The 25,192-nt window shown below is 29.4% G+C and overlaps 2 protein-coding genes across 3 annotated transcripts; one reads left to right on the top strand and one right to left on the bottom strand.

Annotated features, from left to right (window-relative positions):
* Positions 1–7,965: 7,965 nt before the first annotated feature.
* LOC114163780 (protein disulfide-isomerase) lies at positions 7,966–11,725 on the top strand. The gene is made up of 11 exons (XM_028048094.2): positions 7,966–8,223; positions 8,549–8,579; positions 8,672–8,959; positions 9,038–9,226; positions 9,314–9,439; positions 9,784–9,921; positions 10,003–10,122; positions 10,224–10,341; positions 10,913–11,025; positions 11,143–11,385; positions 11,498–11,725. The coding sequence occupies exons 1-10, from the start codon at positions 8,042–8,044 to the stop codon at positions 11,380–11,382; spliced, it is 1,545 nt and encodes a 514-aa protein (XP_027903895.1). The 5' UTR covers positions 7,966–8,041; the 3' UTR covers positions 11,383–11,385; positions 11,498–11,725.
* A 6,163-nt stretch (positions 11,726–17,888) lies between these two features.
* LOC114162524 (two-component response regulator ARR17-like) lies at positions 17,889–20,351 on the bottom strand. 2 transcript variants are annotated; one of them, XM_028046445.2, is made up of 5 exons: positions 20,059–20,351; positions 19,832–19,959; positions 18,927–19,004; positions 18,507–18,574; positions 17,889–18,358 (listed from the first exon to the last, which is right to left on the bottom strand). In XM_028046445.2, exons 1-5 carry the CDS (start codon positions 20,207–20,209, stop codon positions 18,067–18,069), a joined length of 717 nt encoding a protein of 238 aa, XP_027902246.1. In that variant the 5' UTR covers positions 20,210–20,351; the 3' UTR covers positions 17,889–18,066. The 2 variants fall into 2 exon arrangements, with proteins under 2 accessions (XP_027902246.1, XP_085522249.1); XM_085666123.1 differs by lacking the exon at positions 18,927–19,004.
* Between the last annotated feature and the right edge of the window lie 4,841 nt (positions 20,352–25,192).

Below are 25,192 nucleotides of genomic sequence, written 5' to 3'. Positions count from 1 at the left end.
AAAAGATATCTCCAAAAGTTGACGTCTACTTAAAATTTTAAACTTCTGGATGTAATATATATATATATATATATAAATATAAATGTATTAAGATTTTATTTTATTTTTAAAATACATATTAAAAATTATAAAATATATAATTTTTTTAAAGCAAAAAATACTTTAAAAAATACAAAATAAGTAAAAACAATTTAAGGAAAATAAAAAAACTATAAATTTAAAAAAATGAAATATATATATATATATATATATTCTTTAATTTAAAATTTTATTATTTTAATTTAAATTATTTTTCAATTATTTTTCAATTTAAATTATTTTATATGTATTTTTATAATTATTTTATTTATATAATTAATGAGTATAGCATTTTATAATTTTTTTAATTCTATTTAGAATTTAAATATTTGATTTTAGTTATGTTTTTAATTTTTTATATTTTTTAATTCAAAATTATTTTAATATAATTTGTTAAAAATTTAACAAAAATAAAAAACAAAAAATAATTAAAAAAAGACAAATTATAAATTTTTAAATATATATATATATATATATATATATATATATATATATATATATATATATATATATTCGGATATATATATTTTGTTGACATCCGAAAATTCAAATTCGTCACCGGATATCGGTAAAACTTTTACTATAAATCGACAACAGGGAATAAATTTGGAAGTGTAATATATGTATCTTTTTTAAAATTGTCAAATAATAGTTTTGAGTTTTAAAAAAAATTTGGAGGTCAGAACAAAATTTTGAGATACAGGAAGAAATTCCTAAGATATCAGCTTTTCTTATCAATTAAAATTCTTTTTTAGTAAATATTAATAATTTTTAAAAAATAATAAAATTATAATTGTACATAAAAGACAGATTAAAAGAAAGTAAATGTTAAGACCCGACGACCCGGATGGGTGCGTCGACCCGTACGGGCCCGACGACAAGGACGGATCTGACGACACGGATGAGCCTATTCGGGTCGTTGGACATGTCTAGATCATCGGGTCCGTCAGGGTTGTCAAGCACATCCGGGTCGTCGGTCTCGTCCGAGTTGTTGGGCCCGTTTGGGTTGTTGGGCCTTTCTGGATCATTGAGCCCGTCCGGGTCGTTGGGCTTGTCTGGATCATTAGACTCGTCCGGTCATTGGGCCCGTTCAGGTCGTCGGGCTCGTCTGGGTCGTTGAGCCTGTTCGGGTCATTGGGCCTGTTTGGATCATCAGGACCGTCCGCGTCGTTGGGCTTGTTCGGGTTGTCAGGCATGTCTGGGTTGTCAGGCTCGTCTGGGTCATCGGACGTGTTTGGGTCGTTTGGCCCGTTCAGGTCGTCGTACCCGTCTGGGTCATCGAGCCCGTCCAGGTTGTCAGGCCCATCCATGTCGTCTGGCCCGTTCGTGTCGTTGGCTCGTCCGTGTTTTTGGGGTGCCCTGGTCGTCGGGCTCGTCGGGCACCGTCTGGGTCGTCGGACCCGTCCGGATCGTCGGGTCCGTTCGGGTCGTTGGACCTGTTTGGATCATCGAGCTCGTTCGAGTCGTGGTTCTTATCAAGGTCGTCAAGTAGGTTTGGTTGTTCGACCTATTCGGGTCGTCATGCTTGTCTGGTTCGTTGGACCTGTCTCACAGATAATAATATATTTTAAAAAATAATATATTTTTCATGTGAAAGATAAAAGTCCATGGGTTGACGCTAACCCCACAAGGCTTTTGTAGGATTTTTGATCCTATAAACTTCTTTGACAGTGACTTTTTTCAATGTAAATTTTTTTTATCATAGCCCACATGAACCATAACCAAGCTCTATGAGTGGGCCAAATTGACACATCTGGCTGAAAGGCGTCACTAACACAATTTGGCCATGTAATTTGCATATCTTGTTGAAGTGTTTATTTTATTATATTATCATTGTACAGGATATTTTCAATAGATGCTGTTTTTTTCCTGGTTTTCAGTGTCATAATTTTTTCTCGATGGAATTTGTTTGGACTTGGACTCGAGTTTAGGGATTTTATTTGAGGGTTTTTGTCCTGGAAGTGTAATCTATTGGACTATGACAGTAAGCATTTTATACGGCACTTACATTTCTTATCTAATAAGCATTTTATACGGCACTTACATTTCTTATCTAATAAGCTTAATCAAATGCCACTGACAATCATAAAGATCTGGAACGTTTCAAATACTCATTGCATAACCGAGGATGAAAAGTGAGATTTTACGGGGGAGAAATTAAACCAAGTGGTCTATTACTATGTATACGGATAATGTTAATGTCAAGAGGGTGGAAAATAACACAATTTGGATTAGAAAAAACAAAAATTAAATAAGTGAAAATTAAATGTGATAAATTTTTATCAATTTTTATTTTAATGACAATTAGTTTTAAGACAGAAAATAAGGTGAAAAATAATACTAAATGGATAGAGAAAAAAAGTAGAAATAAGTGAAGAATTTGTAGGAAATTTGATTCATCTAATAGAAAAAAAAAATTAAATTCATTGAATACTGTAAGAATAGGTATAAATTAAAACTGAAGATGATGAATTATAAAATCTCTATCTTAGAAATAAAAATAAAATTAAAAATTATGTAATTTTTAAAATTATATATATAATTAAAATTATAATTAGGGGTGATAATTCGGGCCGGTTTTCATAATGTGGGCTAGCTTGTTGGGTCTTGCATTTTCTTGTGTTGAAAAGTATGGTCTGTCCTGCATAAGTGTGAGTCCACGGGCTTGTGGACGAATTTGGTTTTTTTTTTAATTTTTTTGAATTCTTATGATAAAATTTTTAATGTTCAAAAAATTGAAAAATTTCAAGAAGTTCACAAAATTATTAAGCAAAGACTTTGAAGAGTTGGATGATAAATTGATAATTCAACATTTTCATCATATTCATACTTTGACATACAAGATGTATTCTTCAAATTTTAGTACATAACAAAATTTTTAATAGTTGTCTTTCCCATCATACAAGAATTTAGAATGTTAATGCAAGAATATAAGAAAATAACTGATATACACAAACACAAATTTTTTTTGTGCGGGCTTGCAGACCAAGCTCATATTACCACCCTTAATTATAATTGTAATTTATGATGAAACGTTTTTTTTTTATGTTTATAACATGAAAAGGTAAAAATTTAATAAAAATAAGATAAATAAATAGTTTAATACAATAAATTAAAAAAAAACTATTTATCCATAAATATATTTTAAATTAGGGTTTAAAAAAACAGTCACACACTCGTTTATATATATATATATATATATATATATATATATATATTTGTCTGTCTTGAAAAATGAAGTAAAACCAACAATTCGACTTTTTTAACTTCAAAACTTATTGTACATAAACACATTCATCATAGTCTTAACCTATTATTATGCATTGCACATATCTTAATCTTCACAATATCAAAGGTACAAAGATCTGTGCATCAACATTCTCATCATCAACACAAATGTTTGTCTTCATCAGTTCAAGCAACATCAGTACATTCTTTACAGCATTATATATTTGATAACTAGCCAAGAAGGCAAGACTTATCTAACACAAAGAAAAAGATAAAGATGAAACATTGTTGGTGCTCTTACAAATTATTGTGCTTAACATATGCTATGTTATACAAATGCCTTTACATTGACAATTGAGGTTCTTCGTTCCTTGCAATTTCCCATTAATCATCAACTACAACAGGACCAAAACCAAGTAGTGCACCCAAGAGAATTTGCTCCCAACGTTTCACACCCCTCTGCACTAGGCTCGAGGTTATCGTGCGCAAGCGCGATGTACTGCTTGAGTCCAGCAAAGATGTTGAAGAAGACATGTGAGGATCTGTTGGAGGAGGATGGTATTTCAAGGTACACTTTCCTGATGGATGATGAACTTTAACATCAAATGCTGGTGAAAATGGTTGTCCCATAACTTGAACATGGGAGATGTTGCACCATAGTAATGCAAGACAGATAAACAAACAATTGGCAATTCATTCTTAAAATGCGAAAAAATTTGATATTACAAGGTGAATAAAAACTCGGTTTTGGAATATTTGATCAATGACCCATTTGAATAAACTTTTTTATCTTCTATAGTGACTTCTATACCAACTACTAGCATAGATTGATTTTGATCTTGAAGAGCTCGAGTAGTATATATTGTTTTGAATTAATCAAAGTCTAAAATTTGGATGTACATTTCACGTTGAGTTTTAGTTATTTTCTTGTGTTTCAGTTATTTTCTTTATTCTCTTAAATAGGTGGGTCAAGGAGAAATGTCAGAGGTGTTGAGTTGGGTATTTGAAAGGAAGAATGATAGTTTGAAAAAGTTTTTTTACAAACTCCGACAAACTATCTATTTAAGTAAAAAAGTACTACTTTATTATTTCATTTTAGTTAAAAAATAAAAAATTAATCTATTTAATTTTATTTATAGAAACTTTGTCAAGTTTGTTAAAAAATAATTTTTCATTTGAAAGTATACCTAGATTGTTTGAACAGTAAGAATAGATTGTTTGAATTTAAGGAAGAATTTGAGTAAAACTAAATATATAAATTTGAGGACATTCAAAAAATTGTGATGTTGTTCATTTTGTAAAATAAAGATGTGAAAGTGAATAGATTTGAATAGAAAATTTGTAAAAGATTTAACCCATGTAATAAATAAAAACAAAAGATAACACATTGGGTTGTTATGTTAAAAATAATAAAACATAAATATTTCATGAGTTAATAAGTATAATTAATAGCTTTTTAATAAAAAAATTAATAAGTATAATTAATTTCAAATACAAGGTCATTAATTGAAAATATCTTAATTAAATATTCTATTTCACTAAAATAAATATTAAAATTAAATATATATTAATTATCATTGTCATTATTATTTTTATTAATATTAAATATGATGTAACAAATATCAATGGGGTGGGCAACAATAACTTAACTGTACCAAACTACAATTAACTGCACCATAATATACTGAAAAAAACTGAACTATTAATAATAATAACAACTGAACTATACTATTTTTTTAGTTTAGTTTTAAGAAACTGAAACTACTTTTAAATTTACAGTTCAGTTAATTGCAAAACTCATAAAGTTGCTCTCACTTACTATCTCAATCTTTAACTTCAATTCCCAAACCATACTTCAACTCATTCAATTCCAAAACTATACCCCAACTCATCATCTAATGCATAGACTTTTACTTTCATTCATTCTGCTAATTGCTAATTCCTAATTCATTTTTCTTTCAACAAATTAAAAACTGTCATTGTTTATTTCTTCTTCTTAATTCAAATCTTGTGTACTACTGACACTTATATTTTAATTTTAGGATGTATTTTAATATTTTTTAAGGATTTTGAAAAGCAATTATGAAATTGAGATCATGATAAATATATATAAAACATTAGCTTATTTATAAATTATAATATTTCTAAAATATTTTATTATCTTCTATTTCAAACACAAAAAATATTAATTGTTTAGTGTTGAACTTCACGCTGCACGATACAGTTTTAATTTACATGATTTACTTACTTTTTTTTATGTTATAAATTAAATTTTAAGAAACAGATTTTGTTTCTTTTATCAATTTTCAAATAAGTGGCGATCATTGCCAAAATTAATCTTAGGTGTTATTTTTTTTTTTATTTAAAAAAAAAATCCAACACAATTCAAAAGTAGTTGGCAAATCGTTCGGGTCAAGAATAGTGCAGCTTGGAAACAAGTTAAGATACATAATTCAATTTATATTTTAATTGAGTGTAGTTTAGTATAGTTCAGTGTAGTTTTGTAGAACAAAAAATAGTTCAATTCAATTATTCTGAACTAAATTTTTGTTCAATATAGTGTTTATTAGTGCAGTGCAATTCACTTACTTTTGCCTACCCCTAAATATCAAAGTCAAACACCTCCATTCATATAAAAAGTTATTTAAATGATATTATGGAAGTATACCCATAAGACATACAGGTGTGACAAAAGAAAGTGAGAATAGTATTGTTTGATTAAGTTATCATCCTGAATGTTCAGAATTTTTAACATAAAAAGTTATTGAAATAATATTATGGGAGTATACCCATAAGACATACAGGTATGACAAAAGAAAGTGAGAATAGTATTGTTTGATTAAGTTATCATCATGAATATTCAGAATTTTTAAGATAAAAAGGCATGAATCTTCTGAAATTACATAAATTTGTTAATTATGAATCGAATAAAAGCGAGAGCTATTTGTAGAAGATTCTCTAATATTCAAGTAATTAAGAACATAAAATATATATATATATATATATATATATATATATATATATATATATATAAAAGGAAATCAAATGAGTATTCAATATGAGAATGCATTATATTTATAAATAGATGTAGATAAGAAATGATAGATGTAACAATTGATTGTCAAATAAATTTAGTTGACAGATATATGCGATTTTAATTATTATTTTTATTTATGCCTGGATTATCATATTTAATGGGATTTGTGCCATATTCTCATAATTATATTTTGTTATGATGTGATATTTCTTACAAGAATAATATATATATATATATATATATATATATATATATTATATTTTTTTTGTCAATAGAAGAATTAATTCTCTCAAATCATAATTAAATTAAATATTATATTATATTTGAAAAGCACATCATAATAAATAATGATAAAAAAGAGTTATATTGCAAATACATACAATTTGTTAAAAAATTGTTATAATATTGAAGAAATTCATTTAATAATAAATTATTAAGAATTCTAAGTTCTACGGTAAATTTTAAAGAAAGAATATATAAAGATAAATACTTAAATCATTAGATTCTCTAGTATCAAAATTAACCTTTAATATATCTTATTTATTTATTGTTATCATAGAAAGACATTATATTTAATTATAAATATGTGTAACTAAACGTGAATTCAGTATAATTCATATAATAGTGAAAATAAGTAGGCTTTTCTACTCATAATGACCATATGATAGATAGATAAAAGTTTTTTATTTTTATTTTTTATAATGGCTATTAACATGTTAGTTACAATTAGGTATGAATATTTTTTAAGGGTTAAATATGTTTTTAGTTTCTTAATTTAATATTGAAATTAGTTTTTCTTTACATTTTTGCACCGATCTAGTCTCTAAATTTTATAAATGCATGAATTTAGTCATTTTAAACATATTTTATTAGGTTTATTTGACGTTTCAAACATATCTCAAGATAATATTTCAATTAACATTGAAGTGAAAATATATCGTGTTAAACGACTTAAACAACTTAAATATTACCATAAACAAATATTTGAAATGTCAAAAAAATTTAATAAAATTTTAATTAAAATGACTAAACTTACACATTTTAAAAGATGAGATATTAAATTAGATCAAAATTTCAAAACAGAAATAATCAAATTTTCAGTTTTAGACAAAAACATATTTAATCCGACGAAAAAACATATTAAATCCTGTATTTAAAGTTTTGATTATGCTATAGTTTATATCCATGTAATTATAGAATAGTTTTTGACCGGTATAGTTGTATTAATAAAAGGAAAAACAAAATAATCCGGAAGAGTCAAAAGATGTTATCAAGAAAAAATTATTTCCTTAATCAATCTAACAGCAAAACGGGCACGCAAATCCATCAGATTTGTTGAGCCACAAATATTTAATATACACCCGACCTACACGGGATTATGAGCACCCTCAGAAGCATTTATCCGTTAATTAAAGCCCTATTATTCAATATTCGAGCCACCGGTTTCACTAGGGATACACTGAAGAAAAGAAAAGAAATGTTGAGTGACAAGATCAATCGAATAAGATTTCGCCACGTCATCGAGAGTGCCAACGTGGGGACATGAGATTCGTTAGCAATAGCCATGTCCAAAATATCTGAGAAACATAGCGCACGTGTCATGCGGTGTTCTTACCGGGTTTCTAACTCCTACAAAACCCCCTCTCGTGACCTTCTCTTAACCCCAATTGCTTTCGCAGCTTCCCATTCAGAGGAACAATGGCACGTAGGGTTTCGATTTGCTCCTTCTTCTTCGTCTTCGCATTTTCTCTTATCGCCTCTCAGATCTACGCTGAGGAGTCCTCTGAGACTAAGGAATTCGTGCTCACACTGGATCACTCCAACTTTCACGACACTATCAGCAAGCACAATTTCATCGTTGTCGAGTTCTACGCTCCATGGTATGTTTCGATTCTGTTGCATTTTTACGTGTTTTTATTTTCTGCTTGATTTTTACTCCTTCTGATCTGTGACATTTGCTTTGACTTTGTTCTACATCTCGCTCTTGTTAATTTCCTGTTGTGATTTTGTGTCTGTACTGATGCCCTCATTTTAATCTGATTTATTTTTGCGTTTTGGATTTAATTCTGTGGTTTCGTTTGAATTGACTGTGTTTGATTTGATTTTTGAATCTGTTGTTCTGAATCGGCTTCGCTGAGATCGATTGTTATTGATATTAGTGCATTGTGGTTTTCACGTGATATTTGTTTTTATTTTTCTTTGTAGGTGTGGCCACTGCAAGAAGCTTGCTCCCGAGGTAATTTTGGTCGCCTTTAAGTTTGGGGTTTCCTTTGATTTGTTATTGTAGGATTATGCGGTTGATGATTGTTGTCATTTTTGTTTATGCAGTATGAGAAAGCTGCTTCTATATTGAGCAGTCATGATCCTCCGATTGTTTTGGCTAAAGTTGACGCCAATGAAGAGAAGAACAAAGCTCTTGCAACCGAATATGATGTTAGGGGATACCCCACACTTAAGATTGTGAGGAATGGGGGAAAGAATGTTCAGGAGTACAAAGGTCCCCGTGAAGCCGATGGCATCGTTGACTATTTGAAAAGACAGAGTGGTCCTGCTTCAACTGAAATTAAATCTGCCGATGAAGCTTCAGCTTTTATTGGTGAAAATAAAGTTGCTATTGTAAGTGATCCATCGTTTCATTTTTCTTTATTTTAACTCATATGGGCCTGTAGTAATGATATATTCCTATGATTTCAGGTTGGAGTTTTCCCGAAATTTTCTGGCGAGGAGTTTGATAACTTTACTGCCTTAGCAGAGAAGTTGCGTGCTGATTATGACTTTGGTCACACCCTGAATGCCAAACACCTTCCAAGAGGTGAATCATCAGTCGCTGGCCCTGTAGTTAGGTTATTCAAGCCGTTCGATGAACTTTTCGTTGACTCCAAGGTAGTGTTGATTTATGTGGATTAATTTTGCAATTTTATTAGATGTTTGAATCTAATACTGGCTGTCAAAATTAACTTGTGCTTGCAGGATTTCCATGTGGATACTCTAGAGAAATTTGTTGAGGAGTCCAGTATCCCTGTTGTTACTGTCTTTAACAATGATCCTAGCAATCACCCTTTTGTTGTCAAATTCTTCAACAGCCCCAATGCAAAGGTAAATTTGCTGTTTAAGTCAATTTTGTTCTTTCAGTATTGAACTGGAGATTTCCGTATTAATAACGTTATTGCTGCTGAAATATTATTTGTTAAACACCTCCGTGGTTTCAATAATAGCTATAGCTGGGTAGCAGGGCATAGATTGAAATATAGGTTTTCAATTGCGGCCATTGGGCTACTAGCAGCTTTTTGCCTTCTGTAATCTGCACTAAATAGCATTTTCCTAAACTAGTTTTCTTTCCCTTACACTTCCTGTTCCATAATGTTTATTATTTCCTTTTGTTTTGGTTGTGTGCACATTTTATCCTGTGTTCAAGAAACTTAAATTGTTGATATTGGCAGGCAATGTTGTTCATCAACTTCACTGCTGAAGGTGCTGAATCTTTCAAATCAAAATACCGTGAAGCTGCTGAACTATATAAACACCAGGGTGTAAGCTTCCTGGTTGGAGATGTAGAGTCTAGTCAAGGAGCTTTCCAGGTTTGTATCAAAACATGTGACATTCAAAATATGGAGCATTTAATATCGATATTTGACACTGAGTATGGCTTGTCTTGATAGTACTTTGGACTGAAGGAAGAACAAGTACCTTTAGTTATCATTCAGCATAATGACGGGAAGAAATTCTTTAAGCCCAATGTGGAAGCCGAACACATTCCAACTTGGTTGAAGGCATACAAGGTTATTCTTGTTTCTCCTAGTGGCTTGTAACGTAGGCATAATTCAATCTGATTTATTACTTTTAGTGGTATATCTTGACATTTTTTTTCTGAATATTTCAGGAGGGTAACATTGCACCATATGTGAAATCTGAACCTATTCCTGAAACTAACAATGAACCAGTTAAAGTGGTAGTTGGGGAAAGTCTCCAGGACATCGTTTTCAAGTCTGGGAAGAACGGTATGCTTGTTCCTTATTTCTATTTTGGTTCTTTTCCATGGATTATCAGATTTTGGCACACACTGTAATCTTAAAAAATATCACGTTTCTAATGGTCCTTGTTTTTGATGGAGCATTACGGTCCAATTTAGATGAGGAATACATCTTCAGTTTGTATAATATCATCAACCTTTACGAAAAGCTGATAGTAGATATGATTTATATTTTTACCACATTTAATTTGCTGGATCTGTTTGTATAATCATTGCAAACTATGAAGGATATAACTTGGATTTTTGTTTTCTTTAATTCGAAGGTGTGTTAAACATTAGACGTATTTCTCTTCGTATATGAAATTAAAGAATAACAAAATTGATTAGAACTTTTATTTAAAAACTATATGCTAAGATGACGAAGTCTTCATCTTCTTCAGACAATTATTTATCTTTGATTATATATAGTAGTAATTATGCCCATGATTATATATGGTAGTAATTATGCCCGTAGTAGAATCTTTCATTCATCTGCATCATTTTTGTTAGTTGTAAACTTTTATCAGTCTATTATAACTGCTAACACAAACACCTTGCAGTTCTGCTGGAGTTTTACGCTCCCTGGTGTGGTCATTGCAAACAGTTGGCTCCTATATTGGATGAAGTTGCTGTCTCATATCAAAATGATGCTAATGTTATCATTGCCAAACTGGTAAGAACTGTATTCAGTTTTCAGCTTCGATGTTGGGAGTAACTTTGAGAATTATATTTTAATTACCGTCCTGTGCTCTTTTTGCTCGGTCACATCTACATGTTTGTCACTTTCCAGGATGCAACTGCCAACGATATCCCAAGTGATACCTTTGACGTCCAAGGTTATCCAACCCTGTACTTCAGGTCATCAAGTGGAAATCTAGTACAATACGACGGTGGTAGGACAAAGAAAGACATCATAGAATTCATTGAAAAGAACCGGGACAAACCTGCCCAGCAAGAACAAGGAACAGATAAACCTGCTCATCAGGAACAAGTAAAAGATGAGAAAGAAACAGGAAAAGATGAGCTTTGAAAGGTAAGTTTGTGTTGATCATTGGCTGTCAATTTTCATTGCAATTCCTAACTCTTGCAGACTATGATTTGCATATTTATCTAGTCTCTCTTATTTTATTTTTTATTTTTTGCAGGAAAGTTGTAGCTTTCTGGGGATATAGGCACATAGTTACATGTGGGGTGTTAACCCCTTTGTATCTCTTTTAGTGAATTTTAGGTGCAAACTATCTTTCTCCTTCGGTTTTCCTTCTCTTATGTATGTTTCGAGAAATAAAACGGATTTTCTTTGGCGGAGTAGAGTTTTAGTTTTGGAAAAGTTGTAGTTGGAATCTGAATTAATTTAATGAATGCTTTTAGAACAAGATTTCCGATTCTTAGTCTTGATGAGACTATAATTTACAAATAAGAGTTTTAATTTGGTTTAATTTTCTTAATCGAAATCCAATTTATATACATAATAAATAAACGCGATTTGCAAATCCCATTTAGATTGTTGCTCTACATTTCACCGTAATTTTAACTAGGGATATCAAATTGGGTTCAGTCCGATGGCTGACCCGTGAACCTGACCTAAAAAATTGAATCGGGTTACATATTGGGACTTTCTTCCTGCATCTCCAAGTATTTTTTTTTGCACTTCCAAAAATTTTAAAAATTTTAAAATGTCTTTTGATCACGAAGATTACATCTTTAAACTTGTTTTCGAATATCAACTGGAGAATACCTTCAACAGTAAAAATACATAATTGAAAGTTGATTTTGGAAAGTCAAAATATAATCAAAAATTGATTTTCGGAAGTCAAAATATATAATCGGAAGTCGATTTTCAAAAGGCAAAATATATAACTAGAAGTCAAAATACATTATCGAAAATCGACTTTTGAAAGTCAAAATATATTACGAAAGTCGACTTTCAGACTTCAAAATATATCACTGGAAGTCGACTTTGAAAGTTAAAATATACTATCGGAAGTTGACTTACGGTATCGGAAGTCAAAAACAAAATATATTTTTCATTTTCGTTTTTATAATTTAAAATTTAATAATATTTTTGTTTTATTTACTTTTTATATTTATATTTATTTTTTAGTACATTAAATAAAAATAAAATTATATATATATATATATATATATATATTAAGAAATATGAAAACATAAAAAATAAAAAAATATTTTAAATTTAGAAAACATAAACTTTAAATAAAATTTAAAATAGTTAAAACAGAATTAATATTTTTTTAATATAAAGTTTAAGTATTTTTAATTTATTTTATTTCTTAAGTATTTTTAATACATATTTAAAAAATAAATTTTTATATATATATATATATATATAATTTTTTTTATACAATGTTTTAAAAATAAATAAACAAAAAGATAAATTTTAAAAATAATATTTTGACCTCCGGAAGTCGACTTCCGGTAATATATTTTAATTTTCGGAAGTCAACTCCCGATAATATATTTTGATTTCCAGAAGTCGACTTCCGATAATATATTTTGACTTCCGATTATATTTTTGACCTTCGGAAGTTGAATTCCGATTATATATTTTGACTTTCGGAAGTTAATTTTTGAAAGTAATTTTGAGAGTGTAAAATCCGTAGTTTTAATTAAATGGTCAATGAGTTGTTTTGGGATTTAAAATTTTATTGGAGATGTAAAAAGATTTTTGAAAATACAGAAAAAAGACTCATATATTTGAACCTATTAATTTGAAAGAACTCGGCTGGCCTCGTGTGTAATAAGACGAGCTAACTGGACTAACCCGCTAACCCGTAACTCTCCTTTTTTATTTTTGTCCCAATCTTCCTTCGTTACGCTACATTTATTTTTCAAGCTCCACAGGTTCTTCTCCTCACGTATTCACGGAGTGTGACTCCAGTAACATCACCGGCAGTGACATTACCTGATCCAGGGCGACTTCATTCACGGTGGCATCACCTACGGCGACTTCACTCACTAGTTGCAAAATTGTACAATTTTTTTTTTCAAAAATATTTTCATATAAAGAAACTTAAATCTCATACAATTTTATAGCATATCTGAATCTCCTTCACAACATTCTTTTCAGCAACACCAAACAACATTGTATCCGTCATATTACTAAGTTTATATTTGTGATAGCATTTGATTTAATTTCTTTCCACTTTTTTATCTCTGATGTTCACAAACATTTCTTGAATTGTATTCATAATTGTCTTTTGGTTAAATTTTTTTTTTCCTAATTTTAGTAGTTTTGTCAAATTAATTATAATTTTGTTTTTTTTAAATAGGTTTCAATTTTCGTTAATTTTGTTCAATATTGTCTTTTATTGTTAATGCCATTTAAATCATTAACAACCTAATAGTGTATCATGTATCAGAGTTGATGTTTTATATTTAATTTGTTCTTTATATTCATTATTTTTGTTCTATTTAGACTTAATTAATTTTTTAAAATGAAACAATTTGTTCCCTCTCTCCAGTTGAGACCAAATTTACTTTTTATATTAAAATTAACATTTTTATTAAATATTTTTGTTTAGGGTTAGAGTTAGTTTAGAATTAGAACAAAAATTTTAAAGATAAATACTAATTTTAAAAATTTAGAAAATGATGTTAGTTTTTATCCTTACAATTTTTGTTTTAATTTTAAACTAATTTTTTTCATAAATAAATAAAAAATATATAAAAAATTAAAAAAAAATCATGTAGTGACATGTTGCAAACATGGTTCATCATTGTTAATGATTTAAATGGTGTCAGCAAAAAAAGGATAAAATTGAACAAAATTAATGAAAATTGAAACTTATTTCAACAAAAAAAAAACAAAATTAGGATTAATTTGACAAAATTTGACGAAAATTGGGATCAAAAAAATATTTTCTTAAAATTTCTGTTATTTTCAATTTCAACTGTAAAAAATTATTTTCATTACACTTCTTTATCCCATATTTTGTTGTCATAGTTTTAAATTTAATTACACAAATTACTCTTATGGTATTGTTTTTTGAAATGTGAATTGGACAATGAAAGAGAGATTTCCCATGAAAAAACGGATGGGTCTAATAGACAAAGTTAAATACAGTAGATATTCGCTTAAGTCCGCATCCTTTATAAATCTGCATTTGAAAAGGGAAAATTTTCGAATCAATAATTTTGTGACTTTATTTTCACAAAAAATTACATAAAGTTATTTGAATTTATATTTCTTATATATATATATATATATATATATATATATATATATTGAAAGAAAATATATGAATAAAATAAAATAACAAGGTTCTCCTATAACATATATTTTATATCTATCATATTTCTTATATTTTATATCTCTCATTCTTACAATCCCTACAAATACTCCACAATCTTAATATTTCATATTATAATTATATGACACTTAATAATCTATATTGTAATATGACTATTAAAATTCTAATAAGTTTGCATCCGAATTAAGTCCACATTAAAGTCTCAAGATCATAATACACTTAAATGAATGTTTACTGTATCATGTCCTCACTAGGGATGGCAATGAGGCGGAAAGGAGACGAATTTCGTTATCTCATACCTATCCCCGTTGAAAAAAATCATCTTCATCCCCATACCCAAACCTAAAGGGTATCAAACTTTTGTCCCATCCACATCCCTACCGAGTAACGGGTATAATCTCGTACTCATACCCATATCCGCTTTCTTAATACTTCAATATTAATTTTAATTAATTTTTATAAAATAATAAGAAATTATAGTAATGGAAACATAATATTATCAAATATTCAATATTAGAAGAATGAGTATTTTTTCGATATCAAATACTTTAAAATAGATTATAATTTTTTACATTTTAGATTATAATACCAAATAAAATTTCATGATAACCAAAACATTTATTAAATTTGCAAATATTAATGAAACATAGTTGATAAAATTTAAAAATATTTTTTTAAAAATATAAAAGGAAAACAAATATTCAAATTAAAATATATTTTAAATGTTTTTTTACTTCAATCTTTTAAATTTTAATAAATCTCTTTTTTATACACTAATAAAAGATATAATACATCATTTGATCAAAATGATACAAAAAATAAAGGGTTAAATATGTTTTTGGTGGTCCCTTAACTTTCAGTGAATTTTGGAATTAATTCATTTTGAAACTTTAGACCAATTTAGTCCTTCATATTTCAAAATACGTGGATTTAGTTATTTTAATCAAATTTTGTTAACTTTACTTGACATTTCAAGCGCGTTTCATAATAATATTTGACTTAACATTAAAGCAAAGATGTGTCAAACAGTATAAACAACTCAAATACAATTATGTCATCAGTGCTGATATAGGTCATTTCCTCATCTTCACTGTTATCCTCTACTGTCTCCAGAATCCAATCACATCTGATGTTCTAAATGTATCAACCTAGTGTTCAGAATTAAAATGTGTTGTACTGAATGGTGAAAAGAACAGCGTCGCAGTGAATATTTTGTGGATCCAGAACCCAATCACAAATGTAGTCTCCCAATCAAAAATGTAGTCTTGCCTAAACTGTTGCAGTTCCGCCTGCAATCATAAATTAACATTTTATATTATGTAAAATTTATTTTCATTACCATGCCACCCACCAATGGGTTGGCTTCAACAATGACTTTGCTTATCTCTTCACCAATGTAGACCACTGCAGAACGAAAAACACCAATCATGCTTCACCAATCCGCTCTTGAACAACACTGTTTAAAAAAAAATCCAAACTTTATCATATATTAACCAAAAACAGAAACAAAAATGCCTCCTTTCCACAAACATCAACAAATAAAAAAATTTGTTGAAGTGGGTAAACCCAAAACTTTTTATGCTCCACCAAAAGGGAAATAATGAACCCAGTCCGAAAATATCTTCCAAAATGGAGAAACAAGAAACTTGGAAAATGAAGGAAGAAGAAAACTACAGGCATGGAGGAAGAAGAAAATTAGAGGGGTAACGAACAATAGACTTTGGAGATGGAGGAATAAAAAACTTGGGAGAAGGAGGAAAACCAAACCTGGGGATGGAGAAACCACAAATTGCTCTCTACTTCTCTAACCACTTCCACTCCGCTCTCTGTCCTTGCTTCTCTCACTTCTGTCACTCCATCAACCTCCCTTTCTCTCTCGCACTCAAGCATCCAACGTGAAATTGTGAACAAAAACTGAAAAATAAAAAATCACTGCTACGTCAAATAGTAAGAGAAGTTGTTAAAAATCAATTGTTAATATATCATTTTTCTTTCTTTTTTTCTTTTTCTAAGTCATATCAAGTCTTTCTTTCCTCCATTGAAATAATTCCACATGTACATGGTCAAAAATTTATCTAAAAAGCTTTATTAAAAAATAATTTTCCCTCGTATAAGATCGTTTTACAGTAACTACTTTGGGTGGTAATGTACGTGACGACTTTGGGTGATAATGTACATTCAAACCTTGTTACCTTGTTGAGTAACAAAGAAAAATGATGTATGAAGTATATTTTTACGCAAAACATGCCAACACTATTTGAAATCTAGTTCGAAAAAGTAACATTATATTATTTTTGCACAAACCTTACAAAATAAAGTATGAAAAAGTATCCTATGGTAAAAGCCTATGATTTGTTTCAGCGTACAACAGCATTAAGAAAAAGTTGATGATACATGCAATGCAACTCAGAAAAGAAAAACAGTGGAAAGCACGTGGTTCATGAAATACCCCACACACACACACCATTTTGTCAGTGTAAACACTGATTTTACTACTCTTTGCCTGCAAACTACTTCAGTTTTACCGTCTATTGCGTATGTCCAAAGCAATACCCTTTAACTTGTAATCAAGAGCTTAGTTTATGCAGTAGACACAAGGATTTTCAAAGACCCCACTCAGCCACTCACATGTGTTTCATATCCTTAACCTTATAAACCAATTTTTCAAAATAGAAATAAGTCAACTATTATGTAAGTGTTGATATCCTATTTTCACTGACCATAAGACAAGTTAACAGTATATAATTAGTGAGTGCAGTATTTCAAAATTAATTTTGTAAAATTGAGTTAAATTTAAAGTTCAATTCTTAATATGATATCAGAATTGTGAGTTAAAGTCTATTCTAGTAAAATTTATTGTTTGTTCGACCTATTATGATACTCGATATAAAAAAAATTTTTATTTATTAGATTTATCTTGTGTTACATGTTATTAGACCATCATTAATTTTTAATCTCACGGTTAAGATGCATTTTATTGTGAGAGAACGTCGGAGATCCATGTCAATTACAAATAAGACAAACTTATAGTACATAAATGAATGCAAATTTCATTTTGTAAATCAGTTTTGTAAGGATGAATTAGACGTAAATTATACTTTTTAACGCTGATTTATGCTTGAATTATTCTTTCTTCCGCATGAAGATGTAAGTTAAAGATTTGACTAGTTATATAACTTATAAAGGAGTTAAAGAGCCATGCAAAATGTTCCTTCTAGTTTGTGAAAATTGTTTGACAGTGATTTAAGTTGGGAAGTGGTATTCAACATGAGGAAAGGAAAAATAATAATTGAAATGATTTAAAAGAGGAGGTAAATGATAATTAATTGTGAATAACGACATTAACACTCACTGGGAATTGATTAAGCTCTTAGATTTGAGGAGATAGCCACAATAATTAGGATCATAATCATAAACTATATAACAGGTATGCACCAAACACTTTCTTACACCACAGCCAACTCCTTCATTTTGGGTCTTGATCTCTCCTGATGAGACTCTGCAGATATGGCCTTCCTTTTGCTGTTACTGTTGTTACTGTTATTGTTATGGTTACTGTTACTGCTACTACTGATGTTAATGATCACATTCTCATTCTCCGAATCTATGCAACTGTTATGATCAGATTCTTCTTCACAAGAGTTTTCAAGGGATTTCACAAAATATGACTGAAGCTTGTCCAAATCTGATAACTGAAGAGGCTTCAGCAGAAACTCTTCTGCTCCTCCTTCCAAACACCTATCAACAATTTCTCAATTACATAAACTCTTACGACATTATAGTATCAGTCACAAAAAAAAATGAATCTGTTTCCTTAATGTTGTCACAAAGTGATGTTCTTTTAGGAGTTAACTAAAATTCTAGAAATGAAGCAAGAAAAACTCACATGCTGATTCTGGAAGGTACATTTTCTGATGACATAATCACGACGGGAACATCTTTCCAAGAAGATCCCTGCAGCGGTAAGCAATGTCAAAACAAGAAAGAAAGGAAAACAAAAAGAGCGACCAAATTAAAGAAAAGGAAAAAAAGAAAAAAAAGTGAAAGCAAACTTAGATCCTGAGATCTGTAACTTTTCCTTTTTCTTTTCTTTTATCTTTCTTTTTACTGAAAACTACACCGTTTAGAAAAAGCTATGTATCTGTGTTGAATGGTGAATAAAAAGAAGAGTGTGGATTAAAAATTATTGATTGAAGGAGAAGGGAATGTTTGGAATCTTTGAGAGAGTGTGAGTACATGCTATTGAAGCTAAAAAAGACAGAGGGAATTTCGGGAGGGTGTCGGGGAATAAGAGTTGTGTGTTGACCTTGACTCGTTTCAGTAAATCATAGCCACTCATCCCAGGCATGCAATAATCTGTCATGATCAAATTCACTTTGATTCCCTGAAATTCAAAAGATGCAACACAAAGTACACGTTACTGTTTCCTATTAATATGGAATATCTCACCACCAAAAATTTAAAACCAAAATTCAATGGTCTTTGCCCAAACCTTTTTCTACCCGTTTTTCTTTTCCAAAAGACACCCTTAACTTAAACAAAAGAAAAAAAAAAAAAAAACAACAACTGATGTAGACAACAGTAGATACGATTCTGGGAGCGTGCCATTCGTGCATCAAAACAACAATTACTCGTACGTACACGCAATGAAAAACTCTTAACTTTTTCTACAAATTGTATTATTTTTTCACGGCATGCTTATGGGATTACAATGCCGTCGGATCTTCAAGAAAACTAGCACAAACAATTATGCAGAATGGACTCAAGAACTCAATGTTATTTACATTATAATAACAACAATTTCAGAAACTTCCTCGTGATTGATCACTATATATGTGTGTACCTTTTGAAGGTAATTTTTTGAGAGAATATATTAATATATTACTTATGATAATTTATTCTGGCAATTGAATATGCTGTTACTTGAGGGCAAGAAAACATGAAAGGAATAACCAATGCTGCATTTACAACGAAAAATGGAAGCCATTTAGAAGTTCTAAAACTAGTGTAGTAAGCGAATTAAGCAAGAACTTTTACTTTCTATGAGCGGAAAGAAAAAAGTCCATGGAATATTGAAACTACAACTCAAATCAATGGACTGGCTCAAATGTAGTACACAACAAGCACACGTCTTAAAACCATTGAAGATAAACACAAAAAATAACAGAATGAGATTATTATTATTATTATTATTATTGTTATTATTATTACCTCTTGCTGCAATGGTTGAGGTGGAGGAGAAGATGGTGATTCTAAAGAGGTTGAAGAAGAAGTATCATGAAGGTCTTCAACCAACCCGAGATATTTCAAAGCCTTGTCTCCAGAGTCCACGCAGGTCACTGTTTAACAAATAATTAACACAACCATAAAGCAAATTAGCAACACAGAACCTGAGAAATAAGAGGGTATGGTAGGGAAGAATTAAAAATTGTAGGAACCTTTGCATGAAGAACCTCTCAGGAGCCTCTCCAAAAGCTTCCTATCTATGACACTGTCGTCCACTGCCAACACATGAAAATGTTGCTCCTGCGGTTGCAGATGTTGTTGTTGTTGTTGTAACTGTAGTTTTCTGGTATCCACAAACTCCATATCAGGGTTGAGAAAAAGCTTCAGAACACTATCTATATGTTTTACTTGCAATATATAGATATAGCTGGTTTAAAATGTATGAGTAATTCAGAGAGAGAGAGAGAGAGAAAGAGAGAGAAGGGGGAGAAGAGGTGGAATGTAATTATCCCACCCTGGTAGCTTTTTATTTTGATTTTTTATTTTTGATTTTTGTTTTGTTTTGTTTTGGTATTAGTGGGTGCATGAGAGAAAAAACTGTGGTGGCACAGTGGCATGGATGTGGTGTTGTTTTTGTGTGCGCTTAGCTTCTTCATGGTGAGATCTTCTCCCTAGATTCTCTCTACCACTTTGGTACAACCACCACACATACATAACCTTTCTCTCTCTTTCCCCTTTCAATTAGATTTTATTTGATTGCTAAGGAAAAACCCAAGATCTTTGTTCCCATTCGGTCATCATGATGATGGAAACAAGGTTGAAATTTTTTATGCCTTTCAAAATTAAACCAACCCTTCTTTCCTAACTAATTAAACCGCTTTTACTTTCATATTAATTTTCCAAGACCAATGAGTAGAGTTTATTTTTAGAAACACATTCCTATAATTTTATTTTTTTATTTTCATGACATAATTTAATGTGAATTCTTAATTCTTTAAAGAAAATAAGGATATATTAATTAATGATTTATATTAAATCACATCAAATAATAAATTATGGGAGTAAAAAAATAGCAGTTATATTTGTTTTTTCCTTTCACCTTATTTTAATATTCTTGCTTCTCCACCCACTTTTGTTTACTTTTTCATCTAAAATACAGTGTTCTATGTTACTTCTAAAGTGCATGATGCATTGGGTAAGATAATTTCGGAGACTTTTCTCCAACTAATGGATAATCTTACATCACCCTATTTTACTTTAGCCTAACATTTCGCTAAGGAATGTAGGATGTGACCCCTAATTAAATAGGATCATTTTGCTATCATCATTTTGTTGTAAAAAAAAGAAGTTCATAGAAATTAAGTTAATAAAAATTTTCCACTTCAAAAATTTCTGTGCGTCTTATAAAATGTGGAGAAATTGCAATTTTGATGCTAAATATCCTCACACATGCGTAAACCCATCAACTCCTTCTACATGACAAACTCATTCTGTCGGGCACGAAAAAATGGAATAACATGAAATTAAGTGGGTCAATTAAGATTGTTTGAAGTCCTAGGTGATTATTGTGATATTTCATCTTTTTAAAGTGATTTATGGCTTGTTTGTATGATAGTCTAATCTTAATTAATATGGTTAGCTGCTAAGTACCCAAATTTACGCAAACAACAAGAACAAGATCTTTATGAAATCCCACCGAATATAAGAAAATAAATGTGTTGCTTACCTGAAATTAGACGCAATGTTGACATCGCCCCAAGACCTGATGGGAAAAAGTTTGTTTGTACCCAATTTCCAATTCAAACCGGGAAGAGTAAAAATTGTGGAGTTTGGGTAACCAAGTTACGTAAAATAACATAATTTATTTTATACCATGAAGTAATATTTTTTTAAGTAGTTTTAAAATATAAAAAAAAATAAAAGTTTATTTAAAAGATGTTGTATCCGTTTCAATTAAGATTGAGAATGTCAACAAATTATTTAAGATTTTACATTAATTAATTTATAAATCTACAATAATAATTAATTAAGTAATAATCATTAGATAATCGATAATTAGATAACCGATAATGAATGAAAAAAAAATAATGGAATCAATTTTTTTTTTATTGTTATTTTTATATTTTTTTTTTCCAACTTTATCTCTTTATTTCTTATTTTATTTGACTAATTCTATTTTATAGTTTTTAGAAGAACGAATTCACTAGAAATAAATTTTATGTTTATTGGAAGACGATTTGTGATTATTTTATCCTTTCTATTTTTGTTGACTATTTTCTTAATAATATTGAAGTTGTTATAAATAATATTATTTGTTTGATCGTGTTAACATCAATATTATTAACTTTTATCATATTGTAAGAAAAAGTTAAAAAAATTTAATTATTAAAAGATTGTTTTTCTTTACAAAATTATTTTGTAAAATAAAATTTATGATCATCGATATGGGATAAATTAATCTTATTTTTAATTTATTTTTAATTTATATATGATATCCAAGAATTAAAAAGACAATTGTGAAATGAAAAATAAAAGAGGGACCACCGAACATAGAGGAATGTGATAGAATGCGTAAAACATTTACACAGAGGTTACCATTAATGTTTGCAGAGTAAATGGCAAAGGGGAGAAGAGATAAGTATAAAGGGTGGGGAGTTGGGACCAAAGCGGGGTCCACATAGCAAAATTTGAAATCTTGGGTGGGTCCAAGCAAATATAATCTTTTGTGGATCCCAAACCCATTCCTCTCTTGTGATATAGATTTCCCAATATTTGGAATCTGTTCCCATCGAGGGTGTCCAAAGCAGAAAGTTTTTCCTTTAGGGCTCAGTCAGTTTGTTCAAAACCCCTTTTTCACACTCGAGTGTGGGACCCAATTCTTGTCTGCCACGTGTTCCTTCCTTTCATGTGTAGACCTAATTATCGTCTGACATTGGGACACACTTGTAACGTGGTGCCTCCTCAACCGTCAGATCACATCACTATCATCCTCAATCATTTTACCCTCTTCTACTTCTTCTCCTATTTTTTTCTTCTCTTTTTTATTGCTTTTATATTTTAGACAATCCCATTGGCGTGTTTCTCAAGGACTCTCTCTGTTTTGGTAACACACGCCACACAAAATACTCAATTTACAATTACTCTCTCAACAAAATGCTTTAATATTTTACACAATCCCAATTTCATTACCATCTGTAAAATTAAATACGAATCACATGCTTATAATGTTTTCATCACTCAATAAAGGGGACAAAATGATTTATGTATCCATCACTCAATCAGTACATATCCATGCTTAACTTTAATGTAATATTTTCTTTTTTTTACGATCATAAAATTAAAAGAATTGGGAATAATTTTGATCCACTAATAGTCAACCCATATTTTCCTATATTCGTTGGATTACTAAACTATGAAAAATCTATTAGTAGTTTCATTCTGAATATATAAGTTATGATTGTAATAAATTGTGATTATATATATATATATATGGTATTGGTTTTATATATATATATATAATATTTTGATTTCACTTAAACTTAAAATTTCCGATATGAAATTTTTGATTCACTAACAAATTCTTTTTAAAACATTCAATACCTCTTTGTGAATTTTTTTATTAATGTATTTTTTATGACGATTAAAAGATATATAATTGTTGGATTATGTTTTATATATTATAGTTAGCATTAGTTTTACATATATAAACCATTTGATACTATTTTTATCTTAAAATTTTAAGATAATGTAATTATGAGTCTTCTATTTTATATAGTATTTAATTTTATTTTTTTTATATAATATAAGATTTTTTTATTCACACTTAAATTATTTTTAATAATAATCACTGAATCAGTAATTAAGTTCTTAGATTTCAATTTACTGAATAGTGTACAATTATAAGAAAAGTTGGAAGCAGCAGCTATATAGTAATCCATTTTGGTGAAAACAATTGTAATTAAATTGTTAGGTGAATATGGCACAATGCAATTCAAATGTTTAAATCGCTTAAGCGTAAATGATAATTAAGAAGTTAGTTGATTCAGCAACGGAGGCAAACTATTAATGCGGTTCAATCCTTAACGCACAATCTAGTTTTTGGTGCAAACAACATTTCCTTCCAAATTTGGAGTTAATTGTAGATTAAATAATCACTTCTACAACAAATAAACTTTCTTAGATAACATTCACTGTTTAATTTAGATTTATTTTCTGAAAATTAAAATTGTTAGTTCGTATTTGTTTTAAATATTGACATAGTTTTGTAGGATGAATTCTTAAAGGATTTTTTTTTTTTGGAGAATAAATTATTTTACATTTGAGTTATGTGTGTGTACACGCGTGTGTACGCACATAAATATATTGTGCTTGTCTTATATTTCTTCTGAGACTTAGATTTATTTTCAATAGAGGTTTTTCTTATTAAATGCTCAAATTAATTTCATTCTTTTAAGGAGTCTTAATTTATTTGCTTCAATTTCTTTAATTGTTTAGTTTATTAACTTTGTTTTACAATTTTCTAGTAATAATTTAAATGCATTGTTTAGACTGTTTTTCTAATTTTAAGTGTTTTTTTTCTTTATTGTATTTTTAGTTTTGTTATAGTTTATTCTCTTTCGTTTAACTTATTTTTAAACTTAAATTTGTTCATCACAAGAAGATGTAATATTAATGACGAGTGGAATTCGTCAGTAAAAAAGTTCGTTAATAAAATAATGTACATAATTTCGTCATTAATTATTAATTAATTTAATTGTCAGTAATATTCATGTAGGAAACTTTTTTTTTCTATTGACGATTAATTTCATCGATATCAAAGAATATTTCTTTTTGTAATTATTTTTGAATTAATTTATTAATAAATTTGTAGATGATATTATTTATTTGTGTTTTTAATCCGAAATTTGAAGTGAGGGTTTAGCCGGTTAAAACTTCTTGATATTAAATGTGGTGATTCCAGATAAGGAATTTATCTGTAGGAGACTCTCCGATGTTCAAGTGAATAAGAATAGTGAATATTTGATGATTATGATGTCTATAGGTCAGGATAGGCTATGTGAATAGATAGACGTATATGATTAAGTAATACTGATATAAATAGGATTATCTGGGGTTTTGTGATTAAGGCGTTATAATGATTAATTACCTATAGTTAAGGCGTATAAAAACTGTCGAAATACTCGTAGTTAATATGTGATCTTTCTTTTAGGAGAAAGATTTTTAATGGATATTATGTCCATCGAGCTCTATCGTAGATAATTGGGCCTCATTTATCAATAATTACTGATGAATTAGTTCATTAGTTCATTATTTTCATACTAAATTTTTGTTGGTAATGTTGTAGTT

This window comes from Vigna unguiculata, chromosome 9 (genome assembly GCF_037176805.1).
Source record: "Vigna unguiculata cultivar grain cowpea cultivar isolate G323 ecotype 2 chromosome 9, ASM3717680v1, whole genome shotgun sequence".
NCBI lineage: Eukaryota > Viridiplantae > Streptophyta > Magnoliopsida > Fabales > Fabaceae > Vigna > Vigna unguiculata.
The sequence above is the reverse complement of the archived record's forward strand: the minus strand, read 5'-3'. Positions and strand labels throughout refer to the sequence as shown.

Excerpts from the sequence above, each read along its gene's own strand:
- LOC114163780 (XM_028048094.2), top strand. The coding sequence starts at position 8,042 with ATGGCACGTAGGGTTTCGATTTGCTCCTTCTTCTTCGTCTTCGCATTT. Across the intron at positions 8,224-8,548 it reads GTCGAGTTCTACGCTCCATG|GTGTGGCCACTGCAAGAAGC; the intron begins GTATGTTTCGAT and ends TTTTCTTTGTAG. Across the intron at positions 10,342-10,912 it reads TTTCAAGTCTGGGAAGAACG|TTCTGCTGGAGTTTTACGCT; the intron begins GTATGCTTGTTC and ends AACACCTTGCAG.
- LOC114162524 (XM_028046445.2), bottom strand. The coding sequence starts at position 20,209 with ATGGAGTTTGTGGATACCAGAAAACTACAGTTACAACAACAACAACAA. Across the intron at positions 19,005-19,831 it reads CTCAACCATTGCAGCAAGAG|GGAATCAAAGTGAATTTGAT; the intron begins GTAATAATAATA and ends TTTGAATTTCAG. Across the intron at positions 18,359-18,506 it reads GTACCTTCCAGAATCAGCAT|GTGTTTGGAAGGAGGAGCAG; the intron begins GTGAGTTTTTCT and ends AATTGTTGATAG.